The sequence below is a fragment of the Tachyglossus aculeatus genome, chromosome 3, assembly GCF_015852505.1.
Source record: "Tachyglossus aculeatus isolate mTacAcu1 chromosome 3, mTacAcu1.pri, whole genome shotgun sequence".
Taxonomy (NCBI): Eukaryota; Metazoa; Chordata; class Mammalia; order Monotremata; family Tachyglossidae; genus Tachyglossus; species Tachyglossus aculeatus.
Genome location: NC_052068.1, coordinates 11,002,412 through 11,015,411, shown reverse-complemented (window position 1 = coordinate 11,015,411; position 13,000 = coordinate 11,002,412). Strand labels below are relative to the sequence as shown.

Here is a 13,000-nt window from a genome sequence, read left to right as displayed (position 1 = left end):
CCCTTTTGTGTTTTTGTAGATGATAAAGTCCTTTCTTATTCTTCCTGTTTCTGCATCCGCCCCACCATACACGACCCTTTAGCTCTTGACTGTTTAACCAAATCGTAAGCACATCAATTCACTTCTCTAAATAACAATAATAATAATGATGGCATTTATTAAGCGCTTACTATGTGCAAAGCACTGTTCTAAGTGTGGGGAGATTACAAGGTGATGGGGTTATCCCACGGGGAGCTCACAGTCTTAATCCCCATTTTACAGATGAGGGAACTGAGGCCCGGAGAAGTGAAGTGACTTGCCCAAAGTCGCCCAGCTGACAGTTGGCGGAGCCAGGATTTGAACCCATGACCTCTGACTCCAAAGCCCGGGCTCTTTCCACTGAGCCACGCTGCTTCTCAAAATCTCACCGCATCCCTCAACCCTTTGTGGTCTCTCGTCATTTTAGCTGCTTTCCTTTAGCACGCTCTGGGCTGTTCCATCAATTGTCAGCTGTGTGACCTTGGGCAAGTCACTTAACTTCTCTGGGCCTCAGTTCCCTCATCTGTAAAATGGGGATTAAAACTGTGAGCCTCCAGTGGGCCAACTTGATCGCCTTGTAACCACACCAGCGCTTAAACAGTGCTTTGCACGTAGTAAGTGCTTAATAAATGCCATCATTATTATTATTGAACTTCCCAGAACTGTTAGCATTTCTCTAGTCCCAGGATAATCCTTGTTGGGCAGCGACACCAACATTTCCTTTTCTCTAATGTGTTAACTACCGAAAATGAGTATTTTTTTCCTCAGTAGTAGTTTGGAGAGGCTTAGTTGCGCAGTGCCATGCTTGAGAGAGCTCAGTAGAAGTAGAAGACCCAGTCCCTGCCCTCAAAGGAGCGTAGCATAGCGGATACGGCCCGGTTCTGAAAGTCATGGATTCTAATCTCGGCTCTGCCGCTTATCTTCTGTGTGACCTTAGGCAAGTCACTTAACTTCTCTGTGCCTCATTTACCACATCTGTATAATGGGGAGTGAGACTGTGAGCCCCACGTGGGACAGGGATTGTGTCCAACCCGATTTGCTTGTATCCACTTCAGTGCCTAGTACAGTGGCTGGCACATATTCATTCATTCATTTATTTATTTTACTTGTACAAATCTATTCTATTTATTTTGTTAGTATGTTTGGTTTTGTTCTCTGTCTCCCCCTTTTAGACTGTGAGCCCACTGTTGGGTAGGGACCGTCTCTATATGTTGCCAACTTGTACTTCCCAAGCGCTTAGTACAGTGCTCTGCACAAAGTAAGCGCTCAATAAATATGATTGATGATGACGATGATTCATTCAGTTGTATTTATTGAGCGCTTACTGTGTGCAGAGCACTGTACTAAGCGCTTGGGAAGTACAAGTTGGCAGCATATAGAGACGGTCCCTACCCAACAATGGACTCCCAGTCTAGAAGGGGGAGACGGACAACGAAATAAAACCTGCGGACAAGTGTCGAGTCATCAGAATAAATAGAAATAAAGCTAGATGCACATCATTAAGAAAATAAATTGAATAGTAAATATGTACGAGTAAAATAAATAGAGTAATAAATCTGTACAAACATATATACAGGTGCTGTGGGGAAGGGAAGGAGGTAGGGCGGGAGGGATGGGGAGGAGGAGAGGAAAAAGGGGGCTCAGTATTTAACAAATATAATAATTATTATTATGATTATGAAACAATTGAAATGTGGATAGCTGTTAGATCATCTTCAGCCACCAGGTCGAGCGGATGTAATTCCCTGTGTTCCACTGTACCAGAACGACCTCCTCATTTTTTGCACCTCTAACTTCCGTGGGCAGGTCCATAAAGCACTATTTCCTCATGGATCAGGGAGACTTCTTCGTGCATTTCATGGATCTCACGGAAGAGGAACTGAAAAAGCCGGTGGATGATATCATACCTACTAGATTAGAAGCTCTGCTTGAATTGGCTTTAAGGATGAGCACTGCCAATACAGACCCATTTAAAGATGACTTAAAGGTAAGAAGTGGATAAATTAGTTGGTGTCTGAAATGTCAAATCACAGTTCAGGAGGTGGGAAAATGAATCCCCTGTGAAAATGTCAGAATCCATTTTCTTCCAAAGCATTTGCTTGTAGTAGAAACACCTTTCAATTAATCAATCAATCGTATTTATTGAGCGCTTACTGTGTGCAGAGCACTATACTAAGCGCTTGGGAAGTACAAGTTGGCAACATATAGAGACAGTCCCTACCCAACAGTGGGCTCACAGTCTTTCAATGGGGATTAAGACAACCTGATCACCCTGTGTCCTCCCCAGCGTTTAAAACGGTGCTTTGCACATAGTAAGGGCTTAACAAATGCCATCGTTATTATTATTATTATTTACAGAAGAATCCAGAAAAGCAGCGTGGCTCAGTGGAAAGAGTACGGGCTTGGGAGTCAGAGGTCGTGGGTTCTAATCCCGACTCCGCCACTTGTCTGCCGTGTGACTTTGGGCAAGTCACTTCACTTCTCTCTGCCTCAGTTACCTCAACTGTAAAATGGGGATTAAGACTGTGAGCCCCGCGTGGGGCAACCTGATCACTTTATATCCTCCCCAGTGCTTAGAACAGTGCTTTGCACACAGTAAGAGCTTCACAAATGTCCTTATTATTATTATTAACATAGAGTTGGTAGACACGTTCCCTGCCCACAGCGAGCTTACAGTGAAGAGGAGGAGACATTAGGAGAGTACACTGAAATAAGCAGGCACAGCCAATCAATCAGTGGTATTTATTGTGCGCTTACTGCGTGCAGAGCACTGGATTGAGCGCTTGGGAGAGTCCAGTACAATCGAGATGGTAGACTCAATTTCTGCCCCCCAGGAGTTTCCAAACTTCAGGGGGAGACAGATATTAAAATGAATTACAGATGACACCTGTCTACTTGTTTTGTTTTGTTGTCTGTCTCCCCCTACTAGACTATGAGCCCGTTGGGTAGGGACCGTCGCTATATGTTGCCGACTTGTACTTCCTAAGCGCTTAGTACAGTGCTCTACACACAGTAAGCACTCAATAAATCCGATTGAATGAATTAATGAATAAGGGGAAATAGTAGGGGGGGAAGATGGACATAAAAGACTATCTCTGCCCTAATGGAGCTTACAAAAGGGAAAGCGAGAAAAAAAGATGGGAGGCAGCGACGACTGAGCTTTTAGACTGTGAGCCCACTGTTGGGTAGGGACTGTCTCTATATGTTTCCAATATGTACTGCCCAAGCGCTTAGTACAGTGCTCTGCACATAGTAAGCGCTCAGTAAATACGATTGATGATGATGACGATGACTGAGGGTGGCATTCATTCATTCGTATTTATTGAGCGATTACCGTGTGCAGAGCGAGCTTGGAAAGTACAAGTCTCCAACATATAGAGATGGTCCCTATCTGACAATGGGCTCACAGTCTAGAAAGGGGAGACAGGTAACAAAACAGAACACATGGACAGGTGTCAAAATCGTCAGAACAAATAGAATTATAGCTATATGCACATCATTATCAAAATAAATAGAATCGTAAATATGTACAAGTAAAATAAATAGAGTAAATATATATACAGGTGCTGTGGGGAGGGGAAGGAGGTAGGGCGGGGGGATGGGGAGGAGGAGAGGAAAAAGGGGGCTCAGTCTGGGAAGGCCTCCTGGAGGAGGTGAGCTCTCAGTAGGGCCTTGAAGGGATGAAGAGAGCTAGCTTGACTGATGTGAGGAGGGAGGGCATTCCAGGCCAGGGGAAGGACATGGACCGGGGGTTGATGGCGGGATGGGCCATTGTTAGTAAGTTTGGTTTTGTTCTCTGTCTCCCCCTTTTAGACTGTGAGCCCACTGTTGGGTAGGGACTGTCTCTATATGTTGCCAATTTGTACTTCCCAAGCGCTTAGTACAGTGCTCTGCACATAGTAAGCGCTCAATAAATACGATTGATGATGATGATGATGGGCGAGAACAAGGCACAGCGGGCAGCCTCCAGCTGGGAGAACTCTGCCTCCCACAATGGGGTTGCTTCCCTGGCCTGGACTGAGCTGCTCCCTTCCTTCATCGCCCCTCCCAGCCCCACAGCACTGAAGTCCATATCTGTCATTTATTCATTTCTATTCACATCTGTCCGTCCCGTCCCGTCCCCCCCCCAGACTGCAAGCTCATTGTGGGCAGGGAATGAGTCTCTTATATTGTTCTGTTGTACTCTCCCCAGCGCTTAGTACAACGCTCTGTACATAGTAAGCGCTCAAGAAATATAACAACAATGATATTTGTCAAGGGCTTCCTATGTGCCAGGCACTGTTCTAAACGCTGGGGTGGATACAAGCAAATTGAGTTGGACAGAGTCCCTGTCCCACGTGGGGCTCACCGTCTCAATCCCCGTTTTCCCGCTTAGTACAGTGCTCTGCACACGGTAAGCACTCAATAAATACGATTGATGATGATGATGATGAGCCACCTAGTAATAATTAATAATTGTGATCTTTAAGTGCTTACTATGTACCAGGCACTGTACTGAGCGCTGGAGTAGATCCAAGCTAATCAGTTTGGGTACAGTCCACGTCCCACATGGGGGCTCACAGTCTTACTCCCCATTTTACAGATGAGGGAACTGAGGCACAGAAAAGTGACGCCCCGACGTCCCACAGCTGGCAAGCGGAGGAGCCGGGATTTCAAATTCAGGTCCTCTGACTCCCAGCCCGCGCTATTTCCCCTAGGCCCCGCTGCTTCCAGCGCCTTCTGAGGTCATCATCATCATCATCATCATCATCATCAATCGTATTTATTGAGCGCTTACTATGTGCAGAGCACTGTACTAAGCTCTTGGGAAGTACAAATTGGCAACATATAGAGACAGTCCCTACCCAACAGTGGGCTCACAGTCTAAAAGGGGGAGACAGAGAACAAAACCAAACATACTAACAAAATAAAATAAATAGAATAGATATGTACAAATAAATTAAATAAATAAATGAATAGAGTAAAAAAATATGTACAAACATATATACATATACATAGGTGCTGTGGGGAAGGGAGGGAGGTAAGATGGGGGGATGGAGATGGGGACGAGGGGGAGAGGAAGGAAGGGGCTCAGTCTGGGAAGGCCTCCTGGAGGAGGTGAGCTCTCAGCAGGGCCTTGAAGGGAGGAAGAGAGCTAGCTTGGCGGATGGGCAGAGGGAGGGCATTCCAGGCCTGGGGGAGGACGTGGGCCGGGGGTCGATGGCGGGACAGGCGAGAATGAGGCACAGCGAGGAGATTAGCGGTGGACGAGCGGAGGGTGCGGGCTGGGCTGGAGAAGGAGAGAAGGGAGGTGAGGTACGAGGGGGCGAGGTGATGGACAGCCTTGAAGCCCAGGGTGAGGAGTTTCTGCCTGATGCGCAGATTGATTGGTAGCCACTGGAGATTTTTGAGGAGGGGAGTGATATGCCCAGAGCGTTTCTGGACAAAGATAATGCGGGCAGCAGCATGAAGTATGGATTGAAGTGGAGAGAGACACGAGGATGGGAGATCAGAGAGAAGGCTGGTGCAGTAGTCCAGATGGGATAGGATGAGAGCTTGAATGAGCAGGGTAGCGGTTGGGATGGAGAGGAAAGGGCGGATCTTGGCAATGTTGTGGAGCTGAGACCGGCAGGTTTTGGTCACGGCTTGGATGTGAGGGGTGAATGAGAGAGGTCCACGCTAAGGACACTGCTGCCCAGGGAGAAGAGAAAGGGAGAGGATGCCAGCTCAGTGAAGTGGGCCACCAAAGCGGGTTGGTGGCTTGTAACTAGGAACGGGCTGAGGGGAGAAGGCATTTGAGAGATGGTAGAAAGAACACAGTTGGCTCCCTGACCATTGTGTCCCAATCATTGAACTCTTATGAGCAATGAGGCAGAGAATCGCTCCCTTGCTGTGAGCTTTTGTGGAGCCCAGGTCGCCAACTGACTCTTTCCACCGAGGAGCTGCTGGCCTCCTTACTGGCCAGAAGAAGGGAAACTGCCCGGCGCTCCCTCGATATGCCCAGTGTCTTCGAGCTAGTCACCCAACCTCAAAACCTCAGTGTCCTCATGGTCAGGTGGGCCTTATGCTACCCGCCTCTCCCTCTCCCACTGGAAGACAGAACAGCATGGCTCGCTACAGTGCCCGGCAGGTAGTAAGTGCTTAACGGATACCATAAAAAGAAAAGGAAAAAAAAAAAAGACAAATGAGGTAGTTGGTATGATAGGGCTCGAGAAGACTATGTACGTTTTGAGATACGGTTACCAGCCTTTCCGCTGCTGTTGAGCCAGCGTGGAATAATAGTCGGGGCTCCTCTTACCGCTGTTTGGGCAAAAAGCAACAGGTGAGAAGCGGGCTCGCTCCCACGCAGAGAGTGAGGGCCATGGACAACTTAGGGAAGATAATAATAATGATAATGTTGGTATTTGTTAAGCGCTTACTATGTGCAAGGCACTGTTCTGAGCGCTGGGAAGATGATGACAGAGATGCACCCTCCCCCTCTCCATCCCCCCCATCTTACCTCCTTCCCCTCCCCACAGCACCTGCATATATGTATATATGTTTGTACGTATTTATTACTCTATTTTATGTGTACATATTTATTCTATTTATTTTATTTTGTTAATATGTCTTGTTGTCTGTCTCCCCCTTCTAGACTGTGAGCCCGCTGTTGGGTAGGGACCGTCTCTATACGTTGCCAACTTGTACTTCCCAAGCGCTTAGTACAGTGCTCTGCACACAGTAAGCGCTCGATAAATACGATTGAATGAATGAATGAATGAACCCTACTGAGCCCCTTTTCTCCTCTCCTCCTCCCCATCCCCCCGGCCCTACCTCCTTCCCCTCCCCACAGCAGTTGTATATATTTGTACAGATTTATCACTCCATTTATTTTACTTGTACATATTTACTATTCTATTTATTTTGTTAATGATGTGCATAGAGCTTTAACTCAATTTGTTCTGACTATTTTGACTCCTGTCTACATGTTATGGTGTCTGTCTCCTCCTTCTAGACTGAGCCCGTTGTTGGGTAGGGACCTTCTCTGTATGTTGCCAACTTGTACTTCCCAAGTGCTTAGTCCAGTGCTCTGCACACAGTAAGTGCTCAATAATACGACTGAATGAATGAACCCCAGGGGCCCTCCCCTCAGAATCAAGCTCTCAAGATGCCCGCAGTCAATCAATCAATCAATCGTATTTATTGAGCGCTTACTGTGTGCAGAGCACTGTACTAAGCGCTTGGGAAGTACAAGCTGGCAACATATAGAGACAGTCCCTACCCAACAGTGGGCTCACAGTCTAGAAGGGGGAGACAGAGAACAAAACCAAACATACTAACAAAATAAAATAAATAGAATAGATAGGTACAAGTAAAATAAATAAATAGAGTAATAAATATGTGCAAACATATATGCATATATACAGTCCATTGCTCTTTAAACCAAATAGGATGGCAGATTTGTTTCAGACTTCCTTTTCCTAAGAAGCAGCGTGGCCTAGTAGATAGAGCACGGCCCTGGGAGTCAGAGATCATGGGTTCAAATCCCTGCTCCACCACTTGCCTGCTCTGTGACCTTGGGCAAGTCACTTAACTTCTCTGTGCCTTCGTTCCCTCATCTGTAAAATGGGGATTAAGACTGTGAGCTCCCCGTGGGACAACCTGATCACCTTGTAACCTCCCCAGCGCTTAGAACAGTGCTTTGCACGTAGTAAGTGCTTAATAAATGCCATCATTATAATTATTATTCTTATTATTAAGGGCCTGGGTGCTAATCCCACCTCCGCCACTGCTGTGTGACCTAGGGCAGGTCATTTTACTTCTCTGTCCTTCTACCTCATCAGTAAAATGGGGGTTAAGACTGGGAGCCCCCCATGGGACAGGGACTGTGTCCAACCTGACTAGCTTGTATCTACCCCAGAGCTTAGAACGGTGCGTGACCCGTAATACCACTGTTATCATTATTATGAGGATTATTGTTTGTTCCTCTCCTTTTTTTTCAGATCGACCTAATGCCCCACGACCTGATCACCCAGCTTTTGCGAGTCCTGGCCATTGAAACCAAGCAGGAGAAAGCAATTATTAACGCAGACCCCACCGAACTCACTCTGAGTGGCCTGGAGGCCTTTTCTTTCGATTACATCGTCAAGTGGCCTCTGTCGCTTATTATTAACAGGTAAAAGTGACTGCTCCACAAAGAAAACACCCTCTTCCTTCTAGCCAGTCAGTCCCAAAGGCATTTCTAGTGGTACATGCAATCTCTCCTTACCTTTGCTAAGGACAATTCCTGAGCTTTTATATCCTGGGGGTGAGAAGGGAATTAGGCAGATTCCAAATCTACAGGTTTAAGCTCTCCTTACTCTCTTACTGGTAGGGCATTTAGGTCTTTCTTGTGTGATTTTACTACCGCCAATAAAACCTACCAAGGAAGTATTCCTGTGTTTGCTCCTGGTGCCAGTTTGAGGGTCCTTTTTTTCTTTTTTTTTCCTGTCTTTATTTGCAGGAAAGCTTTAACCCGTTATCAGATGCTGTTCAGGCACATGTTCTATTGCAAGCATGTGGAGAGACAGCTGTGCAACGTTTGGATTAGCAACAAGGCTGCTAAGCAGTACTCGCTACACTCTGCCAAGTGGTATGTTTCAGCCCTGTCCCCTTGGAAGGGGCAGGAGGGAACCGTTTCGCTTTTCAAACCGTTTTGCCGAGTTTGTCGGTTAAGAAGTGCGGGGAGGGTGAATCCATTCATTCATTCATTCATTCAGTCGTATTTATTGAGCGCCTGCTGTACCAAGCGCTTGGGAAGTACAAGTTGGCAACGTATAGAGACGGTCCCTACCCAACAGCGGGCTCACAGTCTAGAAGGGGGAGACAGACAACGAAACAAAACATATTAACAAAATAAAATAAGTAGAATAAATATATACAAGTTAAAGAGAGTAATAAATATGTACAAACATATATACAGGAATGGATGGTTCCTAAGGAAAAAATCAGCAGGGGAGAATTTGAGGAAAGCAGCGTGACCGGTGGAAAGAGCACGGAGCTGGGAGTCAGAGGACCCGAGTTCAAATTCCAGCTCCGCCACTGGTCCGTGGGTGAGCACGGGCAAGCCACTTCTCTTCCCAGTGCCTCAATTTGCTTATCTGTAAAATGGGGATTAAATCATACTCCCTCCAGCTTAGACTGTGAGCCCGATGTGAAACAGGGATTGTGTCCAACCTGATTGAGTTGTATTTTATATCTCCCCCCAGTGCTTAGGAAAGTGCTTGATGCATGGTAGGTACTTAATAATAATAATAATAATATATTATTATTATATTATATAATAATATATTATATAATAATATATATTATATAATAATTATTATTATGCCGCGTGGCTCAGTGGAAAGAGCATGGGTTTTGGAGTCAGAGGTCATGGGTTCAAATCCTGGCTCCGCCAATTGTCAGCTGTGTAACTTCGGGCAAGTCACTTGACTTCTCTGTGCCTCAGTTCCCTCATCTGTAAAATGGGGATTAAGACTGTGAGCCCCCCATGGGACAACCTGATCACCTTGTAACTTCCCCAGTGCTTAGAACAGTGCTTTGCACATAGTAAGTGCTTAATAAATGCCATCATTATTATTAGTATTATTAATGGTATTTGTTAAGCACTTAACTATGTGCCAGCACTGTTCTAAGTGCTGGGGTCGATACAAGCAAATAGGGTTGGACACAGTCCCATGTGAGGCTCACAGTCTCAATCCCCATTTTACAGATGGGGTAACTGAGGCTCAGAGAACTGAAGTGACTTACCCAAGGTCACACAGCAGACAAGTGGCCAAGCCGGGATTAGAACCCATGACCTTCTGACTCTCAGGCCTATGCTGTATCCACCACGCCATGCTGCTTCTCAGCAATTACAAATATAACAGTAATAATAATAATCAGAAGCAGCATGGCGTAGTGTATAGAGCATGGACTTGAGAGTCAGAAGGTGATGGGTTCTAATCTCGGCTCTGCCACGTGTCTGCTGGGTGTCCTTGGGCAAGCCTGTTCACTTCTCTGAGCAGCAGCGTAGTTCAGTGGAAAGAGCCCAGGCTTTGGAGTCAGAGGTCATGGGTTCAAATCCCGGCTCCGCCAGTTGTCAGCTGTGGGACTTCGGGCAAGTCATTTCACTTCTCTGGGCCTCTGTGACCTCATCTGTAAAATGGGGATAAAGACTGTGAGCCCCCCGTGGAAAAACCTGATCACCTTGTAACCTCCCCAGCTCTTAGAGCAGTGCTTTTCACATAGTAAGTGCTTAATAAATGCCATTGTTATTATTATTCTCTGGGCCTCAGTTCTCTTATCTGTAAAATGGGGATTGAGACTGTGACATGGGACAGGGACTGTGTCCCACCCGACTTGCTTGTGTCCACCCCAGTGCTTAGTACCGTGCTTAGCACTCTAAAAATAACATTATCATTAATTAATACTAACATCTGAATGTTTGGCCTCTTCCACAGAGGGGTGGCAGGGATTGGCGATCAGAGCCTTGAAATCACAGGAGCCCCTTGGAAGAAAGCAGAATAATGCAAACAAACAAAAAAAAGTAGTGTGTGATTTTTCAAGGAATGATTCTCAGTGGATGCCGTATTATTCCTCTTGAGATAATGATCCCGTCAAGTAGGAATTTTAAATTGCTTTGATTCGTAGAAACGTGAATGATCCCAAACGTTTCTCACACTGAGCTGGGTCCCTCCTTCAGGCAAAGACCAGAATGACCCCATCTAAATCGCCATCTTTCCCAAACTCAGCTCCCGTCCCCGATTCCTTCCTTTCTTCTCCTCTTCCCCCCTGGATACCTGCCCCAGAAATCAACCTCCCCTGATTCCGTGTAAACCTTTCTTTGCTGGAGAATGTCTTCCACTGGTTTGCCAGCCTCGCCCTTTTCTAAGGCAAGGGCCATCATCTGGGTTTCCACAGGTACCACTTCTCACCCTCCAGCCAAGCCGTTCACGTATATTTCCATCACCTCCTTCATTCATTCATTCAATCGTATTTATTGAGCTCTTACTGTGTGCAGAGCACTGTGCTAAGCGCTTGGGAAGTACAAGTTGGCAACACATAGAGACAGTCCCTACCCAACAACAGGCTCTTCTGTCTCCCCATCCCCCAACGTAACGATTACTTAACTCCAAGCTGCTTTTACTGATTTCCATGGGCAGGAATAATAATAATAATAATAATAATGTTGGTATTTGTTCAGAGCTTACTATGTGCCAAACGCTGTTCTAAGCGCTGGGGGAGATACGAGGTAATCAGGTTGTCCCATGTGGGGCTCACACTCTTCATCCCCATTTTTTTTTTTTTTAGATGGCATTTGTTAAGCGCTTACTATGTGCAAAAGCACTGTTCTAAGCACTGGGGGGATACAAGGTGATCAGGTTGTCCCATGTGGGGCTCACAGTCTTCATCCCCATTTTTTTTTTTTAGATGGCATTTGTTAAGCGCTTACTATGTGCAAAAGCACTGTTCTAAGCGCTGGGGGGATACAAGATGATCAGGTTGCCCCACGTGGGGCTCACAGTCGTCATCCCCATTTTACAGATGAGGTAACTGAGGCTCAGAGAAGCTAAGTGACTTGCCCAAGGTCACACAGCAGACAGGCGGCAGAGCCGGGATTCGAACCCGTGACCCCTGACTCCAAAGCCCGGGCTCTTTCCATTGAGCCGCGCTGCTTCTCTAGATGAGGTCACTGAGGCACGGAGAAATTAAGTGATTTGCCCAAGTTCACGCAGCTGACGCGTGGCGGAGGTGGGATTAGAACCCATGACCCCCAAGCCCCACGACTCCCAAGCCCGTGCTCTTGCCACTGAGCCACGCCGCTTCTCAGTAGAAGCTGCTCAGACTAATAATAATAATAATAATGGCATTTGTTAAGCGCTTACTATGTGCAGAGCACTGTTCTAAGCACTGGGGGGTGGATACAAGGCTTGTGATCAAGTTGTCCCACATGGGGCTCACAGTCTTAATCCCCGTTTTACAGATGAGGTAACTGAGGCTCAGAGAAGTTAAGTGACTTGCCCAAGGTCACACAGCAGACATGTGGCGGAGCCGGGATTCGAACCCATGACCTCTGGCTCCAAAGCCCGGGCTCTTCCCCACCGAGCCACGCTGCTCCTCTAAGCACTAAGCACTCAGTACAGTGCCCCGCACTGTAAGATTGACTGACTGACTCCCAAGCGCTTAGTACAGTGCTCTGCACATAGTAAGCGCTCAATAAATCCGATTGATTGATTGATCCCAAGCGGACACCGGGCTGACCGCTTCCGTCATTCCAGGTTTGCTGGTGCTTTCACCCTGCGCCAGCGGATGCTGAACTTCGTTCAGAACATCCAGTATTACATGATGTTCGAAGTGATGGAGCCCACGTGGCACGTTCTGGAGAAAAACCTGAAACTGGTGAGTTCCGCGGTTTGTTTTAGCGGGAGGTAAACGCTTCTCACCAACCCGTCGTCCACGGAGCCGAGAGCCGGAAAGGTGAGCGGAGCGGAATTCCGGTGGCGAAGCTGCGGAGAGCCGGGAGGGAGACGTCCGGGAAATCAATCAATCAATCGTATTTATTGAGCGCTTACTGTGTGCAGAGCACTGTACTGAGCGCTTGGGAAGTCCAAGCTGGCAACATCTAGAGACGGTCCCTACCCAACAGTGGGCTCATCATCAACATCAATCGTATTTATTGAGCACCTACTATGTGCAGAGCACTGTACTAAGCGCTTGGGAAGTCCAAGCTGGCAACATCTAGAGACGGTCCCTACCCAACAGTGGGCTCATCATCATCATCATCAATCGTATTTATTGAGCACTTACTATGTGCAGAGCACTGTACTAAGCGCTTGGGAAGTCCAAGCTGGCAACATCTAGAGACGGTCCCTACCCAACAGTGGGCTCATCATCATCGTCAATTGTATTTATTGAGCACTTACTATGTGCAGAGCACTGTACTAAGCGCTTGGGAAGTACAAATTGGCAACACATAGAGGCAGTCCCTACCCAACAGTGG

The 13,000-nt window shown here is 46.9% G+C and overlaps 1 protein-coding gene across 3 annotated transcripts in view; it reads left to right on the top strand.

The window, feature by feature from the left end:
- TUBGCP2 (tubulin gamma complex associated protein 2) overlaps positions 1-13,000 on the top strand; it is a 71,407-nt gene that overhangs the window by 46,992 nt on the left and 11,415 nt on the right. For all 3 annotated transcript variants that reach the window (XM_038743946.1, XM_038743947.1, XM_038743948.1), the window contains exons 12-15: positions 1,825-2,005; positions 7,980-8,152; positions 8,480-8,608; positions 12,279-12,399. In XM_038743946.1, coding sequence (XP_038599874.1) covers positions 1,825-2,005; positions 7,980-8,152; positions 8,480-8,608; positions 12,279-12,399 — 604 coding nt within the window. The remainder of the gene's footprint in view (positions 1-1,824; positions 2,006-7,979; positions 8,153-8,479; positions 8,609-12,278; positions 12,400-13,000) is intronic.